Source organism: Mchenga conophoros, linkage group LG3 (assembly GCF_057382185.1).
Source record: "Mchenga conophoros isolate Kocher_MC1m ecotype Shallow Benthic linkage group LG3, M_conophoros_male_GT1.1, whole genome shotgun sequence".
Lineage (NCBI taxonomy): Eukaryota > Metazoa > Chordata > Actinopteri > Cichliformes > Cichlidae > Mchenga > Mchenga conophoros.
This window is the reverse complement of record NC_140528.1, coordinates 51,778,832-51,801,716: the sequence shown is the minus strand read 5'-3', so window position 1 is coordinate 51,801,716 and position 22,885 is coordinate 51,778,832. Positions and strand designations below refer to the sequence as shown.

The window sequence follows — 22,885 nt, the reverse complement described above, 5'->3', positions numbered from 1 at the left end:
TGCTCAGAGCTTGTTCCTGTGCTGCCATGATTAGTTGACAGCATTGTTGAACGCTCCTGATCCAGGCTCATGTCAGTACAATGCAAACGCCAACAAAAAAGCTGCTGGTTACACAGCTTGACAAGGTCCTGCCACCATTAACAGGACATGGGAACACATGTGAATTTGAGATGCCACAGTTTCCAATGGGATCCAAGGTGAGTTAAATTAAAAGGAGAGAGATCTCTTTCATGTTTTCATTGTCGTCTGTTTTTGACTTCACTAGGCAAGTCTTAAGACTTAAGATGAAACTGCACCCATTAAGTCACAAAAACTCTGACATGAAATATTAGATTTAAAATACTAACAGAAATTTTCAACACTGTATTCTGTGTTGAAAACTATTGCCCCTCCTCCTGTCCCTCAACAAAGTTTGTCCATTTGTGTGGTATAAAGGGTGTCATACATGTTCAAAGTTTTCCTGCCTCTGTACAAAGTTCCAGCAGGTCAGTGTTATATAAACACTTGAAGGACTCCTCTCAGCATTTATGTTTATGTAATTTATCAACAAACACAACACACAAGACTGAAGCATATACTGTATAACATTTATATAATAAAGGTTACATGGTTTAAACGAAACACAAAATGAGATAACAGAATACAAAATTTGACGGCAGTTTACCAAATATGAAATAAACAAATATAAAATGTTATTTATGTACAAACCCATTTAAAAAAACAAGAGGAACAAAGATGCTTATTTGCAAAGGAAAGATCTGTAAATATAGATATAAAAACAATACATGTGTTGGGGGCGTGGTTTACGATGCTGCTGCAGGTGCGATGTACACACCTGCGCGGCGTCTGCAATCACGCCTCGTTGGCTTAAAAGTTCAGAGTTTTGGTTAACGATGTTGTTGTGGTTGTTGTGTTGAGCTGCAGTGTGTGTGTGTCCAGCAACCGTCAAAGAATTAATACAAGTGATCAAAATGCACTGGGTCTACTGTGTATGTTTACAACATGCAGTTCAATAAATGCTTGTGTGGAAGTGGAAAGATCCTGATCCTAACACCACACTATCACTTGCTGCTGCTGCCTATTTTTCAATGAAAGAAAAATTTTCATAAAAAACGTTGAAATCTGCTGTTAAATTCAAATGAATTAAATTTTGCTTTTGCTACAGTTAGTTGGTTTTGCAGACACGTGATCATGAAGAATCAATGCAGAATTATTCAGTGTTTAAAGGTGATTTGGGACTCAGTTTATCGAGTTAATCATTACAACAACAAATCACAGTATGTAAGCTATTTTATTTCTGTATTACTAAGAACTGGTTTTGATTTGACTTCAGAATAAACTGCTTCATCAGCTGCTGCAGAGGCTGATTTTCCTGCAAATAAAGAGATTTTTTGATGAGATGACTGCCAGTAACATCTTAATTCAAAGGCTCTACTATTTATACACTTTTTCTTGGTGTGTATAAAAGTATAAAGCAGACAGCAAAATGAAAAATTTGCAATTTTTTAGATTACTTTACTTACCTTTATGTATCTTGACTTTAGCTCTGTTGTGGGAGACCTCTGCATACAACAGGCTGTAATCTAAAGAGGACAGACGATGATCAGAAAAGGTTGACCGTCTTTAATTTCCTTTATATTTATATCATTCTGTCATTCAACACCTAAGCTCAACCCGTTCTCACTCCCAAAGCGTAACATTTTACGCTAGGTGACAAATCGTCACCATATTACGTTTTCGGCTACCCACCACGTTCCTAAATGACGACCTCAGAAAAAGAGGAAATATGAGAACCGTCTGGACTGAACCTACACATGTTCGCTCTTATTCTTCAAATCGCTTAGAAACACGCTATTTAACATCATTAAAGTCCTGGTTAAGGTCAGGAATAAGGTTATGGTCAGGGCTAGGGATAAGGTTAGGTTTAGGGCTGGAATACAGGGCTGGAACGTCTACTCCCGCGGGAGCGTCATTGCACTGGATTCCAGCCATAACCCGCCGCGTACCATAAGAACGCCGAAGGTCTCCTTTCGCGTTCCTCAGGAACGCCGCGGGACGTGACAAAACGTCGACATGTTACGCCTCGGGAGTGAGAACGCTCTGCCTAAACTACATGACATGACTGAAGGATGTTCTCTACACTGACTAACATTTCTCAGCATTAGATATTATCTCGTTTGAGTTCATCATTATAGCGATAATGAGTCTGTTATTTCTGTGCAATTACCAAGAGCTGGTTGTGACTTGACTTCAGAATAAATGACTTCTTCAGCTGCTGCAGAGGCTGATTTTTCTGCAAATAAACACATTATTAGTCAAAGATGATTGTCAGTAACATCTTAATTCTAAGTCCACACAGCCAGCAGGATAACAATACCTCAAATCAGCCTTTTAGACTGAGGGGTAAAAAGTGTAAACAGACAGCAAAAAGAAATGTGTGCTTTACTACTTTACTTGCCCTTGTTTCTCTTGGCTTTAGCTCTCTTGTGGGAGACCTCTGCATACAACGGGCTCTCATCTAAAGGAGGACAGACAGACGATAAACTAACTTTGGAGTAACTTTGATTTTCTTTATACTGAAATCATTTTGTCATTAAAGACCTAACTCATCACATGAACTGACTGAGGGAGGTTCTCATCTATTGAAAATGATTTTTTTTTGACAGCTCGTTGTTGTATTATTAAAAAAAGCTTCTTTCACATTGTGCCTACATCAAAAACAGCCAGTGAGCATTCAGAAGGGTCGCCTCAGTGATAGATGACCCCTGATATTAGAATCACATGAAACACGAGAAGAATGATGCTGGCTAATCTCAGTTAAAATACAGATCTTTGACATGATTGGACTAAACTGAATGTATTGTCTCTGTTGAGAACAGGATTAAAATGAATCCTGTGATTATAGGTTAAGGTTTATAACCTCCAGCACCCATAAGAACATAAAAACCTTTATGGAAAAAAGTAGTTACATTAAATTACACTCTGGAAAAAGGAAAGTGGAATCTCTGAAAAGAAAAAACATATCAGCAAAGGTTTTAAATACTGAAGGAATTGGACTGATTATTAATTGTTCTTTGGTTTATTGTTTTATTGTAAAAGATTCATTATTCAAATTAAATTAAGGGAACATTCGACTATCACAGTATGAAACATTTTCATTCAAACTTCAGGGATACCTGGCTCCATTTCAGCAGCTTTGATGCAACTCAGAATGACAAGAGGTGCACTGAAGAGGAAACAACAACAAAAACCCAACAAGAGAATATCTTCGAGGTGGTGTTCACAGGTCATTGCTCTCTCTTTATCCCCCTGACTGACTTTTCTTGATGCTGTTGTTCAGTCGAGCTGTGCTGTGAGTACAAGTCCTAGTAAAGGTCATGAGGCCTCGTGCTGTGTTCGCAGAGTCTATTTCTAACAGTTTGATCAAAAGCATGCACATGAGAATGGGCCGTCCTGGTCTGCCTGTGCAGCCTGATGGTAACGTCTCACAATACCAGCGGTTTGCACCAAAGCAGCTGAAATGGACTCACAATGTTTTATGCTTCCTAACTACACTGATTGAAGTCCCTGAATTTTAACTTTTTAAATGTGTTCCACCTTTTTCCACTTTCTCCTCTATTTATTAGTTTATTTGTTGAACAGAGCACATTACAGCGAACCGCTGGTTTCTTGCTTTTTCTTCTTGGAGCGATAACATGAATGAAAGTCTAGTTTTTCCTTCATTTGGATACTACTGTCCAATAAAAGCATGTAAACTAGTGTATTTTGTATTGGTAGCAGAATAAATACTCACCTTTCTGAGTGATGTTTTTAAACTCAATCAAAGAATATGTGACATCCCCAGATTCAACTAAAATAGAGTTCAAACATTTACACATAAATGAGAATAATCAAAGAGTCCGCATACTTATAAACCGCTGTTTATACTTTACCATTTTTTGTGTCATCGTGGTCTTTGACTGATTCATAGAGACAAGCATCACCTAAGAAACAATTAAAACTCATATACATGGATCTGATCACCTTACAAACAGAAATGTCTAAAGCAGAACTCGTCACGGTTAACGCTGACCTTGGTGAGGAGAAGCATGTTGGCTGTCTCGAGCTTCATCCTGGTTGATCGTTTGGTTTATGGTTTGATTTGTGCTGGAACATAAAATGTAGTAAAACAGTGGATTTAATAAGAAACACAGGATGAAATTCTGGTTTGATAAATAATGAGAGAGAAAATGTAAACAAACCTGGCAAAGCATGAATCTGAAAAACAAAACAGAAAAACACAATCAGATGTTTTTATTGCAAACTGTTCTGGTGCTGTACCGTTACATGCAGCGTTCAGGGTTAGATTATGCTCAGTGTAATATCAGAGAGAAATGGTTTCACCCTTTGACTGTTTGAAGCAACAACACAGCAGAAGAAGAATCAGTAAAAGTCCACAGACGAGTCCAACGATCAACAGAGCAGGAAATGAAGAGTTTCCAGTCCTGGGCACTGCTGAATAAATGAGAAGATTTAATTACATGTATGTAAACAGATTTAATGTACAACAGATTTCACATGAAACACACACAAGAGCTGGCACTATCTCCAATACCAGAACTCCTGATCACAGCACCATCATTTTAAACACGGGGGCCCCGCAGGGATGTGTGCTGAGCCCCCTCCTCTTCACTCTGCTGACCCATGACTGCACTCCATCATATAGCTCCAACCTCTTCATCAAGTTTGCGGACGACACAACGGTGGTGGGTCTCATTAGCAACAGGGATGAGACCGACTACAGAAGTGAGGTGAGACGCCTGGCCACGTGGTGTGCTGACAACAATCTCTCTCTGAATGTGGAGAAGACGAAGGAGATTGTTGTGGACTTCAGGAGAATGCACACCCAACATGCTCCTCTGACCATTGACGGAGCGTCTGTGGAGAGAGTGAGCAGCACCAAGTTCTTGGGTGTGCACATCACAGAGGATCTCTCCTGGACGTACAACACCACAGCACTGGCCAAGAAATCACAGCAGCGTCTCTTCTTTCTCCGCAAACTAAGAAGAGCAGGAGCACCAGCCCCCATCATGTACACTTTCTACAGAGGCACCATCGAGAGCATCCTGTCGAGCTGCATCACTGTGTGGTTTGGAGCCTGCAATGCGTCCTGTCATAGAACCCTCCAACGCATAGTGAGAGCTGCAGAGAGGATCATTGGTGTCTCTCTCCCCTCCCTCCAGGACATTTACAGCACCCGTCTCACTAAAAAAGCCCTTTGCATAGCGACTGATCCCACGCACCCAATGCAAAGCTTCTTCAAGCTGCTGCCGTCAGGGAGGAGACTGCGGAGTCTCCGGGCCAGGACCAGCAGACTGAAGGACAGCTTCATCCATCAGGCTGTCAGGAAGCTTAACTCCCTCCCGATTCTGCCCCCTCTCCCCTCTCTCCTCCACGGTCCTACTGAACTCTGTCACACACACACACACACACACACACACACACACACACACACACACACACACACACACACACACTCTCTCTCTCTCTCTCTCTCTCTCTAACTCACTCACTGGCCTGCACCAGTTACCAGTCACTTTGTGGAGCATTGGACTGCCATTACCTCATAAGACTTTGTTGTTACACTATCTCTTACCGTACATTACTAAATCTCCATTTGCACTATTTGCCTGGTTTGCACTCAATGTCATTTACTCATTATATTGTATATTGTATAGCTTTCTTGTTATATGTAAAAATTGTATTGTATTTATTTATTTAAATTTTACTTTTTAATTATTTTACTTGCATTTTTAATCACTCTTATATTTAAATGTTCATTTGCTATTTTATCTAGGGATTGAGAGTAACGTAGTTTCTATTCTCTGTATGTCCTGTACATGTGGCAGAATTGACAATAAAGCTGACTTTGACTTTGACTTTGACATCTCCTCCATTCTCATGTTATTTTACATGATTTTGTAATATGTACAAAAAAGCACAAGCGAAAGAAAATTTTCTCTGTGTAACTTGGAACCAACATGATCTCCAGGACAGATGTCAGCTGGTTCAGTGTTATATACAATTACTTCCACTATACAGAGGCAAATCGAGGCAGTGCTGAAAGCTAATGGGGGTCCACCCAGTACCAGCAAGGTGTACCTAATAAAATGTCTAGTAGCCTTCTTAATCTCTGAGGTGTGTCCCATTGTCACAGATGTATAAAATCAAGCACGTAGCCTTCTACGGAGCTTCACTAAACTAAAACAGCGTTTTGTCTCAGTGTTTTTACACTTTCAGTAAAGACGGCACTGAAAACGCTAAAATTAAAAAGTGTCAGTGTTCACAAGAACGATGGTGATGCAGCCGCTGTGATATCTGCGGTAGTGTTGCAGCTGATAAGGAGCAGATATTCTGAATATTACATAAACATCATACTGAATACTGGCAAACTGGCAACAGCCCTCAATATTCACAGTAAAGCACTTTTTTCATCATCATCACTTTACGGGGTATTAGTTGGGGTCCCCAGCAGGCGGCTTGGACACTTGTGTTCATGATTACGATAACTCGGGAACATCTACTAATAATCTCAGATAAGTTCAAATCTCAGTGACCTCGAGGTCAAAGTTAGAGGTCAGGTTTTCTAAAAAGGAAGGAAATCACTTATGTTCAAGCTTACTTGCATGTACCAGGAAGCTGAGGGGCAGCACGACCATGGTGACTGAGATCAAGTATGTGTGTGTTTTATTTATGTTATCAGCTGGAAGAAAATTTCCAAGAGACTTTTAAATAGGGATGATGTAGTTTTGTCATTATTTGTTTTGTACATTTAAAGTGTTTTTCATAGACACACGTATATGATGTTTGTGTATTTCATCATCTTACTGGGGTGATGGTAATAAAGCTCAACATTAGCTTTGTACCAGCTAAATATTCACAAAGTGTCGGACAAACTACGAGGCTACAATCAGGTTGATGTCATCCTGTGCTGATCCTTGTTATGTTTGTAAAATGAAGCTCAACAACAAACATCACTTACTTGATGCTGACAAGTTGAAGGCTTCACTCCACTCTGTTGAAGAATATGAGTCATCTCTGCGTTGACTCTTACACGTGTAGTCTCCACTGCTGGACTCAGAAACTCTGAATATCCAGTAATTATTGTGAGTCCACTGTGTGGTTTGGTTGGGTCCTCTCCATCTATACTCCCACTCAGTGGTTTCACCTCCTTCCTGCACCTCACATGTCAGACTGATCGTCTCACCGCTGAATATCTGAGGCCAGCTGGGTCGTCCTTTAACAACAACCTTATTGGAAACTGTTTATTAACAGTTAAGATACAAACAGAAACATCAGCTCAGCAGAGAAAACTTAACACTGTGTGTCTGAATGTGAATTTCAAACTAAATGACTGAACTCACAGGTTATCTTAATGGTGACATCATCACTTCTATCAGTGTAGTAAACTGGGTTTCCTCTTCTTCCTCTGCAGTGGTAGATTCCTCCTTGAGATACTCTGATTACTCTGTTTTGTTGATCATCTGCTCTGATTTGAACTTCAGTGTTTTGGTCACGTCTGAACCACTCATATTTCCAGCCAGCAGAGCTCCCCACAGAGCAGGTCAGTGTCACACTGCCCCCTACTGGTATGATAGTTGATCCTGGAGTCAGTGTGGCCCTGGGTTTACCTGCTGTTAGGGGAAAAGAGGAAGAAAAGAAGAAAAATGGATAAAAGACCATTTCATTTTTGTGTGAGAAAAGTTTTTTTTTTAAATTTAATAACAACATCATTTGAAAAAAAAACCTCTCTATTTCATCAATTGGATGAGTTTGAACAGGCATCACAAATTAATCGTTAAAGCATCCCAGCAGTGTTAATACTGGTCTCATCCACTTTCTCCTCTCACACAGCTCTGTAATGCATTTCCATTTATAAACTACTGCTTTCCTTTTTCTGCATCAAGCCTTCCTGCTTGATTCATCAGAAGATTCTCACTAATGTAAGACTCAGATGTCAGACCACACAGAAGCAGATCATCATAGCTGCACAGACAAATCTCTACTGCAGCAGTTTAATTATGAGACTTCTAACTTTTCATTTCTTTAATTCATACCTTCAAACTTTAATATCTTGCTTTTATTTGGTATTAGTTAATCTTCTTTCAACACCATCAGAAGAAATCAAACATTTCACACATCACTGCTTTAATAAAACAAACTCATCCATCATTCCTGAGATAAAATGTATAAAAACATGTAATCCATGAAGAAAATCCCTTCAAACAGTTCGGTCCCCTGTGGAGGAAAAAATGTCTGTCGCAGTCTTAAAATGTTGTTTCCACATTAGAGATGTGTTCACATTCACAGCATACAGCAGAAACTATGTTCACATCACTGGGCTCTCTACACCACTTCAGCTGCACAGACGTCACAGAGTCACCATCTCTGTTTCTAGGCTGCCATAATAAACCAGCTCAACAGTGAAAACATTAGATTTCTGCTTGTAGCTCCATCAGTCACCATGACAACATCTCCATCTGAAATATTACAACAAACCTTTTCTCCACCTACTCATCTCTGTTTAACTTCCTACAAGCCTCACTGCTCTTTCTTACACACACAAACTTTACAATAAAATGACCTCAGCTTCTGTTTAGAGTAATTATCAGGAATCAGACCAAATGTCTGTTTGTCCATAATAAACTGGCTCAGGACCTATTAGTGCTTGAAAAGGATCAGTCTCAGTATGATGACTGGGGTTGGTGAGAGTGGTAGTGATGACATGGTAATATGTCTGTGAAGGTTCTCAGTCATCCAGGTCATCGTAGTCACCTTTGACTATGACATGGTAATAACAATATTTGGATGTTTTTCTTTAGTCCCATACATCCAATGGATTTAAAACTGTCTATAATAAGGCTACAATCAGGTTGATGTCATCCTGTGCTGATCCTTGTTATGTTTGTAAAATGAAGCTCATCAACAAACATGACTTACTTGATGCTGACAAGTTGAAGGCTTCACTCCACTCTGTTGAAGAATATGAGTCATCTCTGCGTCGACTCTTACACGTGTAGTCTCCACTGCTGGACTCAGAAACATTGAATATCCAGTAATTATTGTGAGTCCACTGTGTGGTCTGCTTGGCTCCTCTCCATCTATACTCCCACTCAGTGGTTTCACCTCCTTCCTGCACCTCACATGTCAGACTGATCGTCTCACCGCTGAATATCTGAGGCCAGCTGGGTCGTCCTTTAACAACAACCTTATTGGAAACTGTTTATTAACAGTTAAGATACAAACAGAAACATCAGCTCAGCAGAGAAAACTTAACACTGTGTGTCTGAATGTGAATTTCAAACTAAATGACTGAACTCACAGGTTATCTTAATGGTGACATCATCACTTTTATCAGTGTAGTAAACTGGGTTTCCTCTTCTTCCTCTGCAGTGGTAGATTCCTCCTTGAGATACTCTGATTACTCCGTTTTGTTGATCATCTGTTCTCATTTGAACTTCAGTGTTTTGGTCACGTCTGAACCACTCATATTTCCAGCCAGCAGAGCTCCCCACAGAGCAGGCCAGAGTCACACTGCCCCCTACTGGTATGATAGTTGATCCTGGAGTCAGTGTGGCCCTGGGCTTACCTGCTGTTAGGGGGGAAAGGGGGAAATGCATTATTCACTATGAACTCATAGAAAACAGAAAAGGGAAATTTAAAGATTTGGTTTAATGTGGTGAAACTTTCCACCCACATTACTCTTTATCATATTTTTCTATTTATTTTCTCTCTGTGTTCTTTGATTTTCTTCTCGTGTCTTTCTCAACATGTGGATATTGTTTCTGTAACTCTGGTTTAAATCTCTAAATAATCACAGTATAAATGTTTGCCTGACCTGAAAGAGTCACACTAATGTAAACTAACACAGGTCACTGCTGAAGGACACACAATGATGGTTTCACAGCTCTGTGTGGTTTTTTGGTTTAAATAACAGAAACATCAGTCACCTTAAACTTTATTAAACTTTTCATGTTTCTTCTTTTTCTTTGTTTTAAAGTTTAGAGTCTGTGAGTATTTTATCACTGTGTGTACTGTGAGTGATGTAACAGGTAAAATCAGTTTCCTGGTTAAAGTTTATGCTTTACAGCAACAGAAACAAGTTTCCATGACAACATTATTTAGTGTACATGTCACTGACGACTTACCCGTCACAGTTACAGAGACGATGTTACTGGTCTTTGTTTTCTGTGATGTCGTCCTGTGAGCAGAGCAGCTGTATTTACCACTCTGAACTGTAGATGCAAGTTTTAAACTGAGGCCTTTGTTTGTGTTGGAGTTTAAAATTTCTTGACCATCCTCCATGACTTTGTATTCCCAGTCAGTGTGTTTTTCTTCCTTCACCTCACATTTGAAGCTAACAATCTCTCCGATGAAAAAAATTGTCGAGCTGGGTTCAACAGTTAGCACAGCATCTAGAATCCAACACAAACACAACATCATTGATCTGAAACACTTTTATGTACTTTACAAATCAAAATCTGTTCTGACATGTTCATAAACTTATAAATATATTGAGAAATAAAAACAGAAATGGAAAGTGTTTCAGATTGATGCACTAAGATTAATATTTACTAAATAAATAAAAGTGCAAACTGTTCAGTCACCTTGAGCGTGTCCGCTGCAGAGGAGCGTACAGAGAACTGCAATAAAGGAAGAAACTTCACACATCATCAAACTGAAGACTCACTCAAACATGGCATCAGTCAAACACACCTGGTGTTACCAGAGGCTGCTGTGATTGGTTTAAATTATATATTTAATGTAATATGCATCAAATTATCACTGATGAAGAAACAAACCTTTCTGAGATAAACTAAACCAGCGTCAGTGCACTGAAATCTAATCCAGTCTGCAAACAACCATGTTGAGAACAAAACATGAACTGAAATGCTGCAAATGACTGAAACTCTGTCATTTTACTAAAACATGTTCATCAGTCAATGAATCAAAGGAAGAAGTGATGCACTGACAGAATAGGCCCAGCTCACAGAGGAAAGTGGGTCCCATCCTCACATCCAGCTGTGACACGTCTGAAAACTTCTACGACTTTGTGTGAAGAGAAAGAAGAAGAAGCACACGAGACGCTGAGAACTGTGAAGAAAACAAAGACTTTAAAACTTCTTCTTTATCTGCTTCCTTCCTTTTACTCAGAACTATCACACCTTAACAAGCTCTGACTACAGCATGCTTTGACATGTTTGGTGCTGCAGAAACAAATTAGTGAGATTTTTATGAAACTAAGTAATAATTTACTTAGTTGTAGTTGTATCATACACATGTGAGCTGAATAATGAATAGACAACATGAACAGATCACAAGTCCAAGTGAAGCTTTAAATGTGAAGTACTTTTGTTTTACATCCAGAAACACAACAAGAACACAGCTGTCTGCACCTTCACCTGCAGGTCTCATACACACACTGATCACATATATGCACATGTTAAACAGTCTTTGTCATAAATCACATTCAGACACAGTATTTAAATAAATCTAATTCTCAAAACTGTTCCACTCCTGAAACTAATAATTCATTTGAACCGTGACATGGAGAACAGGCAGAGGCAAGTTTGTGGACACTTTTAAAATATTTAATTTTCTTTTAGTTTCTTTTTACTCTTTAAATTACTAAATTAATAAAATGCAGTCATAAAGTTATAAGTAAGTTTACCCTGGATGGTGAAAGTGGCCTCTATCAACTGTTTTTCTTTGTTAGGTGTAGTTAAGAGTTTTGATGTATTAAACATCAAGACCATCAAAACATTTGAAATCTTGGAATAACTGCATAGGAAGTTTTCAAATTAAAGTCTTGGAGCTCGACTGACTTCTTACAGAAACAGCGATGGACATTTTGTTTCCTTTGTCTGCTCCTCGTCTGCTTGTTGTGTTTGCTGGGAGCTTTGACACCAATAATAGTTACTCTCACAGATGCTCCAGCACACAAACACGTCATTCTGATGGGTTCAAACTGCTGTAGAAAAGTGATTAAAACCATTAGCAAGCACAAGAAGAGACATTTAGTATTTTCCTCCTGCCATAGAAATATTAATCAGCTGCTGATAATTTTCAAGGAGCCACGAATCACTGATTATATTCTAAAGGCTGCTGCACAAAGTCACTACATTGCTTCAAAATACAACAAACATGTTTCCATGAAGCTTTGTAAACAGTTACAAACAGATTGATAGATGATCAGCCCAGAGACGTAACACTTACTCAGAGCAAATGGTCACAGCAGGAGAAAGCACTTTTTCCCACGACAGTGAAATCTTTCACTAAAAATACTTTATTTATCATTTTAACTGACAAACTTCACTAATGTAAAGTCATCACTGCAGAGTCTTTGAACATGAAGTTCAGTTCTGGTCAAATGTTCACTCAAATTCAGGAAGTGAGATGAAGTCCGCCTCCCTCCCTTCTCTTGTCTGTTTCCTTAAAAGTAGCTGTAACTGTTGTATTCAAAGAGATGAAAGCTGTTAACTTTGTCACTCAGTAACCACACAGTGAGCTACTTCCTGAGGCTCATGGGAAATGTTTTTGAGATCGAACAAACTTTGACTGACTTTAAAATGGCAGGTCGTTCAGACTGCAGCAGATAATCGTTCAGTTACAAGCACAGACTGAAACTCACTGAGATGAAACTGAAGAGACACTTTAACTCAAATCCAAAATCCATTTCCTGAAAATACTGTAGGAGGTTTCCATAAACTGTTTGAGAATTAGTAATCAGAGTAAATCCAGACATTACAATTCTTTAGGCTGACTACAGACAAACACTGTCAGTCTGATTGTTGGATAGCAGAGCACAGCTGGAAACAGATGTTGTATGAATGCTCTAAATACATTTTTGCTTCTTGTTAGGTTTCCTGGTGAGGTGTAAGTGTGTTGTGCTAGACTTCAACGTTAGTCCCAACATCAGTGTGCCATCGTTCAAACCATTGTACAGCACACTTCATGGGCCTGATAGAAGAAGAGGAAGAAGAACCCGGTTACGTTGCTTGGCCTCCACTTACACCTATTAACTTAGCAGATTTAAAGAAAAAATCATTAAATCAGTGACTCTTTGGTTAAGCTGCAATACGATAATTGTAAATGAAGCTTATGTGTAAGTTGAGCTGCCTATGTGTAAGGAAGATCTGTAATCAGTCATCTGCTTTCCTGGCTGTTAGTCTGCTTTTCTGTTCTCTGCATCACTATCACTGTCAGTCTCTATACTTACATCATTACTCTAGTCCAATCATCTTCTTGCCCTCCTTCTTTGGGCCAATCAGCCTCCACTCTGTATGGTTTAAATCTGTGCTGGGTCAGGAGGGGTGCTGAGCCTTAAGCAGAAACAGTGGTGGAGCCTGCTGAAAATCCAGACACTCTGGCCTGTTTAAAGTGCTCAAACACAGTTTGCATAGTTACAGAACTGCAACACAGAACAGCCAGTGTGTGGCATGAAGTGTCAAACATGGAGGAAGAAGCGTGATGGTCTCTGGCTGTGTGCTGGACCTAGGGTCGGTGACTTGTGCAGAATGAGAGGCACCCTGAACCAAAACAGCTGCCACAGCATTCTGCACCACCATGCAATTCCCTCTGGTAGGTACCTAGTTGGTCAGGGTTCATAAAAGCTGAACGACAGTCCAAGCTATGCCAGAACTACCTCAGGAAAAAAGAAGATGGTAAGCTTGAAAACATGGAGTGTCCAGCACAGTATCCAAACTTTAACCCCATCAAGCTGGTTTGGGATGAACTGGACAGAAGAGTGAAAGCAAAGCAACCTACAAGTGACACACATTTATGGGAACATCTGTAACAGATATGAGAAGAACTTTCTGAAGAATATTTGATTTCTCTTGTAGAAAAAATGCCACAAGTGTGTTCAGCTGTCATATCTGCCAGAGGTGTTTACTTTGATGAGTCTAAAGTTTAGAAGACATGTTGGTCTATAAATTGATTCCACGATATATTTTTAAGTCCAACTGGAAAAATTGGGGTGTTCAAAAACATTGACCAGTGGTGTATTTTTATGGTTGTGGCCGCCTCTATATATGGGCCTCCCCTGGTTCAACCTGATATCACACCATAATGTATACTAGACACACTGGTCCACCCAGATGTTGCAGTAAGTTGTAGTAAACTGCAATAACAGCAGAGGGAGGTTTTTATGTCAAGGCAACATAATAATAATCACAGAAAGCCCTTAAATAGACATTATTAACCCATTTAACACATATATATTTATAAGAAACGTACATGAAATATTTGTGGTGATTAAGGAAACTGGAATGTACTTCAATACTGGTCTACAGTTGCTTGCTCACTAGTGGTGTCTTTTCTTTAAATATATTATCTCCCCCTGCTGCTGCTGTAATGTTTGTATTCAGTGAAGCAACCATGCGTGCCCATTTCACGTTTTGGAGAGCCAAAATTAATAAAAAATGGAAGCTCATGAACAATCATATCGACAACATTCATGTTTAAAGTTTAATCATGTTCATCACAGATGTGAAGATTTACACTTGAGCATTAGTTTCATCCGTCTGAGATTTTAGATATATGTAAATGTGGAAGTGTTGGTGACCATGAAGCTGAGAGGAATAAACTTTAGTTTTATTCTGGGTGAGAGCAGAGCCTTGATTCATGCTCAGGGACTGACTCACCCTAAAATATCTAGAAAATGAGAAAATACGTTGTAAGCGATGTTGTACCATTTTCCCTTTTTGTGTGCACATTGTTCTTCTGTTCATGCAATCAAACAGTAAAACTGTCAAAGGGAAGATTGTAGAGGCGTGACCAAAACACTGAAGTTCAAATTAAATTCCTCACTAAGACCAAAAAAGTGGACCACATCAGTCCAGCTCTGAGGTCTTTACACTGGCTGCCTGTCCGTCAGAGGATAGACTTTAAAGTTCTGATGCTGGTCTATAAAGCTCTGAATGGTTTAGGACCAAAATACATCAATGACCTCCTGACCCAGTATGAACCATCCAGATCCCTCAGGTCATCTGGATCCGGTCTTTTATCAGTTCCCAGAGTCAGAACCAGACACGGAGAAGCTGCATTCAGCTTTTATGCTCCTTATATCTGGAACAAACTCCCAGAAAGCCTCAGATCAGCTGAAACACTCAGTTTATTTAAATCCAGGTTGAAGACTCACCTGTTCTCAGCTGCATTTGAATAAAGCACCAAATCCACACTTTTAAGCTTAAACTTCAAAACTTACATTTAACTACTGATTTTATCTGTTTTGATTTTATATACTGTTTTGTTTGTTTGTTAATTAGTTTGTTTGTTTGCTTGTTTTAATCAATTTTAAATCATGCTTTTTATTTGTTTTTGTTTCTAATGTCTCTGTAAAGCACTTTGAATCACCTTGTTGTTGAATTGTGCTATACAAATAAACTTGCCTTGCCTAGAGCAGATTATCAACAAAAAAGAGTAATCAGAGTATCTCAAAATAAAACTAAATAAAACTGAGACTCACACGACATTTTTCGACTATTAAATAAGTCCAATTAAAGACAAACTCACAAAGCAAATGAAAATAAATATTTGAACATCTCGGAAATAGTGGGCAGCATGACAGAAGTGAGACCTGCTGCGATGTAAGGATTGGAGATGGTGTCACTGACAGAAAGACGGTGTGAAGATGTTTGGATTTTCACTGGGAGTGAGTGAGCAGATCTGAGGGACAGCCTGGGTTGAGTGGATTGGAGACAAAGTTAGAGAGGCGAGGCTGAGATGGTTTGGACATGTGCAGAAGAGGGATGGGGGATATTTTGGACGAAGGATGCTGACGATGGAGCTGCCAGGCAGAAGGCACAGATGAAGACCAGAGAGAAGATTTTTGGACGTAGTCAAGGAGGACATGCAGGGGCTTGGTGTGAATATAAAATAGAAATACAATATTACCAACCCCCCAAAAATATATAACTATGGGGTTCAATTTGACTGGTTTTATAGACAGATAGTAACGTCTTCTTTGACTTAGACTAAATTCCAAAGAATCAGTGGTGCCTTATTTTGAAAATTATTTTTTTAAGTCATAACACTGTTCCTAATCTATTGACAGTGCTACAATGATAAAAAAAAAACTATAATTAAGTAAATAAAGCCTCATCCGTTCATCATTGTGCCAAAGTTTGGACATTTTTACAGCACAGTTGTTGAAGACGAAAGAAGAAGAGGAGGACGGAAAGTAGAAATGTGACAAAAAGCTGACTTTGCTGCTTGTCCTGTTACACTTTAACACAAAATATCATTAGCAGCATTTCAAGGAACCAATAAGTGTGTTGATTAAGCTTCAATGTAATTATAATTGTCTGTGTTCATAGTGCATAATTTAAATAAAAGCTTAATATAAACCTTTGGTTTTGAGTTTTATTTTGCAAACATGATGTAGGATACAACAGAAATGCTGCTCATAGCTAGAAATAAAAACACACACATACAAAATACATTCACTGATACATTCAAATCCATACAGCATGTGTTGCATCATTAAGTCTGATATAATGTAGGAGGTCACATACAGCAATAATATTCACTGTTACCTGCCTTTAACACAGCAAAAGCTGAATTTAAAACCAGATTATTAGCTGCTAAACATCATGTTTCAAATGTTTTCTTGCTGCATCAAATGTTACGCAATCTACATTTTATATATTTTCTATAAAAGCTATAAATGCTCCCAGATAAATAAATAGACAAATTTTAAAAATATTTTAGACGTTTGGCTATAATGTGATGTAAAACCTGTCATATTGTCTCCTCAACAGAAGCTGTTGTCATCAGTCACTTTCCTCGTTCTGTTGATGGTGAGCTGCTCTTTATGGACCTGAAACAAAATCATAACAAACAGCTGTGAAACAGACTCATGCACATGTGTGTAAATGATATACGCTGCCCTCTGACATGCACTACATTATGTGTGCAGTTTCATTATTCTAGAGAAACCAATAAAAACTAGAAAAAATTGCATTTCCTGCGAAAATGCTGTGTGGATGCCTTAACGCTGAAGATGTCTGCAGAAAAAAGCTGAAAAAGTTGAAAAAAAAAAAAAAATGTTGCCCTGAGCAGGATTCGAACCTGGCCCTCCTGGTCTAAGGGCAGCTATTTAGCTCACTGAGCCAAAGTCATTCTCACAAAGAAGAGGTGGAGAGATTGACAATTGTGCTGAAACGAGAAGAAGCTGCTGAGAATTGTGCTGATAAGAGGTGGAAAGGCTGAAAATGTTTCAGAAGTGGTGAATAAGCAGAATTTGGGCAGAAAAGAGGTGAAAACTCTGAATATTTTGCTGAAAAGAGTTTAATCAGCAGAATTTCTACTGAAAAGAGTTGAATGAGCAGAATTCTCCTGAAAAGAGGTTTTTGCTGAAAATAGCAGAAAAAACTGAAAAATTTTGCTGAAAAGAGTTCAATCAGCAGAATTCTGCTGAAAAGAGGTTTTTGCTGAAAACAGCTGAAAAAGCTGGTATTTGTGCTGAAAAGTGGTGAAAAAACTGAAAATTGTGCTGAAAAGGGGTGAAAAAGCTTAAATTTGTGTTGAAAAGAGTTAAAAAAGTTTAACTGTTGACTGAAAGAAATGTTGCCATAAGCGGGATTTGAACCCCGGCCTCCCAGTCTGAGAACGGACGCTCATCTCACTGAGCTAAAACACAGGTCAAGCCGGCAAGGAAAATCAGTGAGGCCACTGATAATATGCAGAAATAGGCAAAAAATATTGCAAAAAAAATTCAATATCTCAAAAAGTATAGAAGAGCACCAAAAGATATAGCCACAAAGAGCAGAAAGAGCAGAATTTTTTAAGACTTGAACGGTGCAAATAGCACAAAAACTGAGGGAGTAGTTAAGCGCCAAAAAACGTACGGAAGCAACTAGAATAAAGTAGAATAAAGAACTAGAAAAATTTGCATTTCCTGCGAAAATGCTGTGTGGATGCCTTAACGCTGAAGATGTCGGCTGAAAAAAGCTGAAAAAGTTGGGAAAAAAAAAAAAACATTGCCCTTAGCAGGATTCGAACCTGGCCCTTCTGGTCTAAAGGCAGCGTTCCACCTCAGTGCGCCAAACTCCTTCTAACAAATAGAGGTGGATAGACTGACAATTCTGGTGAAATTAGCAGAAGCTGCTTAGAATTGTGCTGATAAGAGGTGAATAGGCTAAAAATTTTGCAGAAAAGAGGCAAGGAAGCAAAAAGATGAGCTGCAAAGAGATGAATCAGCAGAATTTCTGCTCAAAAGAGTTTTTTCTGAAAACAGCTGAGATTTGTGCTAATAAGAGGTGAAAAGGCTGAAAGTTTTTCAGAAGAGATGAATAAGCAGAATTTGGGCATAAAAGAGGTGAAAATTCTGCTGAAAAGAGTTCAATCAGCAGAATTTTGCTGAAAAGAGTTTTTTTCTGAAAACAGTAGAAAAAACTGGTGAAAAGTGGTGAAAAAACTGAATATTGTGCTGAAAAGGGGTGAAAAAGCTTAAATTTGTGTTAAAAAGAGTTAAAAAAAAGTTTAACTGTTGACTGAAAGAAATGTTGCCATAAGCGGGATTTGAACCCCGGCCTCCCAGTCTGAGAACGGACGCTCATCTCACTGAGCTAAAACACAGGTCAAGCCGGCAAGGAAAATCAGTGAGGCCACTGATAATATGCAGAAATAGGCAAAAAATATTGCAAAAAAAATTCAATATCTCAAAAAGTATAGAAGAGCACCAAAAGATATAGCCACAAAGAGCAGAAAGAGCAGAATTTTTTAAGACTTGAACGGTGCAAATAGCACAAAAACTGAGGGAGTAGTTAAGCGCCAAAAAACTGCCTTTGAGGGCATCCACACAATAATCAATAAAAGCTGGATTAAAGGAGTTTATAAAAGCAGGTTTTAGTCCACACAGTCCACACAGATTTACTATTTCACACTCATTTCTTACATTTCTTTCATTATCTGCTTTAGCAAATCTTTCTGTATATCCTCGTCCTATCAGTCCCCTCCACCCAGGCGTGGCTCTTAGTGGCCACCAAAGTGGCTCTTCAGTCACAAGGAGAAGCTCCACCTACTGTTACGTCTCATGGCTCGCATAATTAAGTAAGTAAGTAAGTAAAATTTTATTTATATAGCACATTTCTTGATAAAAGATCACAAAGTGCTTCACAAGGTATAAAACAAAAACAGACAAAAGTTAACAAAATGCAATTCTAAAAAGATGTGTAATTCAAACAGAAAGAATCACTTTCCCCAGGAAGAACCCACTGGACCATCACACAGGTCACCCAGCTTCCTAAAGAGGAAGGCTGGGGTAGTATCTATGAGACACAGTCAGTTATATTCAGAGCACATTAAATGAATGCTCTCTTTCTGTGCATCTATGCTCAACAGCATAAAACTGTAAAATGTCCTCTCAGCCTGAAACAGATCTACAGGACATTAAAATTATCGTCTAATTTAACTGAAACAAGTGAAACACACTGAGAGAGCAGATAAAACAGTTAAAGAGCTCCTGTAAAGATTTCATACCTGGGGTTGAATTTGGATTGACATTACAATAGTCAGAGCTCTCCTCTGGGTCAACACGGTGCTCTGTTGAGGTCATGAAATGAAAGCATTTAAAAAACAAACAGTTTTGCAAATGTAATATATTTTATGTTGGATACTCACGTGTCTTGTTAATCACTTTGAGCTGATTCACACATGAATCACCTTCTATTTGACCTGAAATAACATTATTTATTTTAATAATCACAGTTATTTTATAACAGCCTCCATGAGCTGTGAATGAATTAAAGTTTATACTGTACCAGTGTCAGTGCTTTTAGAGCCTGGGATTGTCTCATAGACACAACGATCACCTGCAGGTCAAAGAAAATTATTCTACTTATCATTACTATTATCAAGTATTCTCATCAGTAACGTTTATATGCTGTTATTAACTTTGTTTAATTCAGCAGTGTTACAACTGCAGCAGTCTTGTTGCAAAGAGCATCAGAATCTTTTAAACTACATGAAAAGCTAACCATGAAGAAGAGACGAGTACACCTGCTGCTGATCTTCATCCTGACTGACCCTCTGGTCATCAGCTGAACCTTTATTAAACACTTAAAAGAAGACATTTGCTTTTACATGGTTATCTTTTATACATGTTATACAACAGTTCCAACTCCAGGAATGCATGATGTGTCTGTGCACATAAATATTTAAAGAGTAAAATCTCTGAGATCAGAGGAACAAAAAGTCTCACCTTTGGACTTCATGCAGTAATACAGCAAGAGCAGGAGGACAATAAATGTGATTCCAGAAATGAGTCCAACGATCGTTAGAAATGAAGAGCTCTCCGAACTGAGCACAGCTGTTGTAAATAAGAAACACAAACTCTTGAATTCAATAATTCAGAAGCTGCTTTAAAGACAATAAATATGTTCAAGGTCTCTGGATTTTTTATTTCTTAAGGATGTGACCTTCAGTCACTGCTGTAGTTTTTTAGTCCTCCCAATTCTTCATTTTTTTTCTGTGGCTTGTCCAGTGTTCTCAGATTTTTTTACGGACAGCCTGGACACCATGCTGAGATGTGCCAAGTGTTCAGCTAAATTAAAAACTCTATTGAAATCATTTTGCTGGTACAAAAATAATATTGTATCAAACTGTGTTATGTTGAGCATTTTTCAGAGATTTAACAAAGAAGGGGAATAAATGTTTGTTTATGTGACAAGCTGCAAGTAACAAAACATCTAAAGATAAAATTTAAAATTGTCTGTAAAGTTTATTTCACAAAATAATTCAACAAAGTGCTACTTTGCTGTTATTGTTTTTTAAAGTGGTCAAAGGACTCTTAGTGGAGGGAGTTTGTAATAATAAAAGACAATTTTTTTTTCTTTTTATTAATTTATATAATTATTTTACACAAATGATGAAGCAACAAATCATCACTGTCTTGTTTATACCAGCTAAATATTCATTACACAAAGTACCTGAAAAAATAAAAGTCCAATATCAGGTCTGTGTCTCACAAAAACAATATGATTTTCTTTCTAGAACATTTACTTCATCCTGTGCTGATCCTTGTTATGTTTGTAAAATGAAGCTCATCAACAAACATCACTTACTTGATGCTGACAAGTTGAAGGCTTCACTCCACTCTGTTGAAGAATATGAGTCATCTCTGCGTCGACTCTTACACGTGTAGTCTCCACTGCTGGACTCAGAAACTCTGAATATCCAGTAATTATTGTGAGTCCACTGTGTGGTCTGCTTGGCTCCTCTCCATCTATACTCCCACTCAGTGGTTTCACCTCCTTCCTGCACCTCACATGTCAGACTGATCGTCTCACCGCTGAATATCTGAGGCCAGCTGGGTCGTCCTTTAACAACAACCTTATTGGAAACTGTTTATTAACAGTTAAGATACAAACAGAAACATCAGCTCAGCAGAGAAGACTTAACACTGTGTGTCTGAATGTGAATTTCAAACTAAAATGACTGAACTCACAGGTTATCTTAATGGTGACATCATCACTTTTATCAGTGTAGTAAACTGGGTTTCCTCTTCTTCCTCTGCAGTGGTGGATTCCTCCTTGAGATACTCTGATTACTCCGTTTTGTTGATCATCTGTTCTGATTTGAACGTCAGTGTTTGGGTCACGTCTGAACCACTCATATTTCCAGCCAGCAGAGCTCCCCACAGAGCAGGTCAGAGTCACACTGCCCCCTACTGGTATGATAGTTGATCCTGGAGTCAGTGTGGCCCTGGGTTTACCTGCTGTTAGGGGGAAATGGATAAAAGATTGTTTCATTTTTGTGCAGTCTGTGAATAAAGTAAAACTAAATGTAAAATGGTACATTTTAAATAAGAACATTATTAAGAATGTACTCTCTGTTTCATTCATTGGATGAGTTTGAACAGGCATCACAAATTAATAGTAAAAACATCCCAGCAGTGTTAATACTGGTGTCATCTACTTCCTCCTCTCACACAGCTCTGTAATGCATTTCCATTTATAAACTAGTCCTTTCCCTTTCTGCTTAAAGCCTTCCTGCTCCCAACAAAAACAGATTCATCAGAAGATTCTCACTAATGTAAGACTCAGACGTCAGACCACACAGGAGCAGATCATCATAGCTGCACAGACAAATCTCTACTGCAGCAGTTTAATTATGAGACTTCTAACTTTTCATTTCTGGCCTTCATCACATATTATCAATGATTTATTAACTGCAGCAGTTTGCTTTGATTTGGCATCAGTCAATCTTCTTTCCACACCATCAGAAGAAATCAACATTGATTCCTATTACAACCACTAAAGCAGTTCATTAGCCATAAAGAAAGCTCAGACAGGACCACTCGAGCTACAATCCGAGGAGACTTGTTTATACCCCACAGACGGACAGCATTTGGGCAGAACGTCCTCTCTGTTAAGGGAGGCCATCAGTGGAACAGTCTTCCTCAACCCATTAGAGAATGCTCTACACTCAATTTGTTTAAGGCAAAGGTTAAAAACTGGTTATGGACAAATCAAGTATGTGATCATGTATGAGTTGTATAGTTTTAATGTTTTATTTGGGAACAGAATGGTGTGTATGTGTAAGTTTGGTGATGGAGTTTTTATTATGAATGAATGATGAATTTTTATGAATTATTATGTCTATTTTTTATGTTTAAGGACAACAGATGGAAATTAGCCTTTGGCTATAATCTGGCATGTTTACATTCATGTAATTTTTTTTTTTTTACATTTATGTTCATTAACATGCACTGTCCTAAATAAATAAATAAAATAAACGTATCTTCATAACTTACACACTAATATCAACATTTCACACATCACTGCTTTAATAAAACAAACTCATCCATCATTCCTGAGATAAAATGTATAAAAACATGTAA

General features: G+C 38.4%; 2 protein-coding genes across 2 annotated transcripts in view; both read right to left on the bottom strand.

Annotated features, from left to right (window-relative positions):
- The window catches only part of LOC146579369 (uncharacterized), a 128,122-nt gene that overhangs the window by 86,444 nt on the left and 18,793 nt on the right, over positions 1–22,885 (bottom strand). The window lies entirely within an intron of this gene.
- Positions 1–22,885, bottom strand: part of LOC146579370 (basement membrane-specific heparan sulfate proteoglycan core protein-like) — a 32,340-nt gene that overhangs the window by 6,511 nt on the left and 2,944 nt on the right. Inside the window, exons 6-20 of the mRNA XM_085250436.1 lie at positions 21,491–21,760; positions 21,108–21,386; positions 9,362–9,631; positions 8,980–9,258; positions 7,404–7,673; positions 7,022–7,300; positions 4,384–4,494; positions 4,242–4,257; positions 4,073–4,146; positions 3,933–3,983; positions 3,794–3,850; positions 2,459–2,518; positions 2,228–2,293; positions 1,524–1,583; positions 1,288–1,372 (exon numbers count right to left, since the gene is read on the bottom strand). Coding sequence (XP_085106562.1) covers positions 1,288–1,372; positions 1,524–1,583; positions 2,228–2,293; positions 2,459–2,518; positions 3,794–3,850; positions 3,933–3,983; positions 4,073–4,146; positions 4,242–4,257; positions 4,384–4,494; positions 7,022–7,300; positions 7,404–7,673; positions 8,980–9,258; positions 9,362–9,631; positions 21,108–21,386; positions 21,491–21,760 — 2,227 coding nt within the window. The remainder of the gene's footprint in view (positions 1–1,287; positions 1,373–1,523; positions 1,584–2,227; positions 2,294–2,458; positions 2,519–3,793; positions 3,851–3,932; positions 3,984–4,072; positions 4,147–4,241; positions 4,258–4,383; positions 4,495–7,021; positions 7,301–7,403; positions 7,674–8,979; positions 9,259–9,361; positions 9,632–21,107; positions 21,387–21,490; positions 21,761–22,885) is intronic.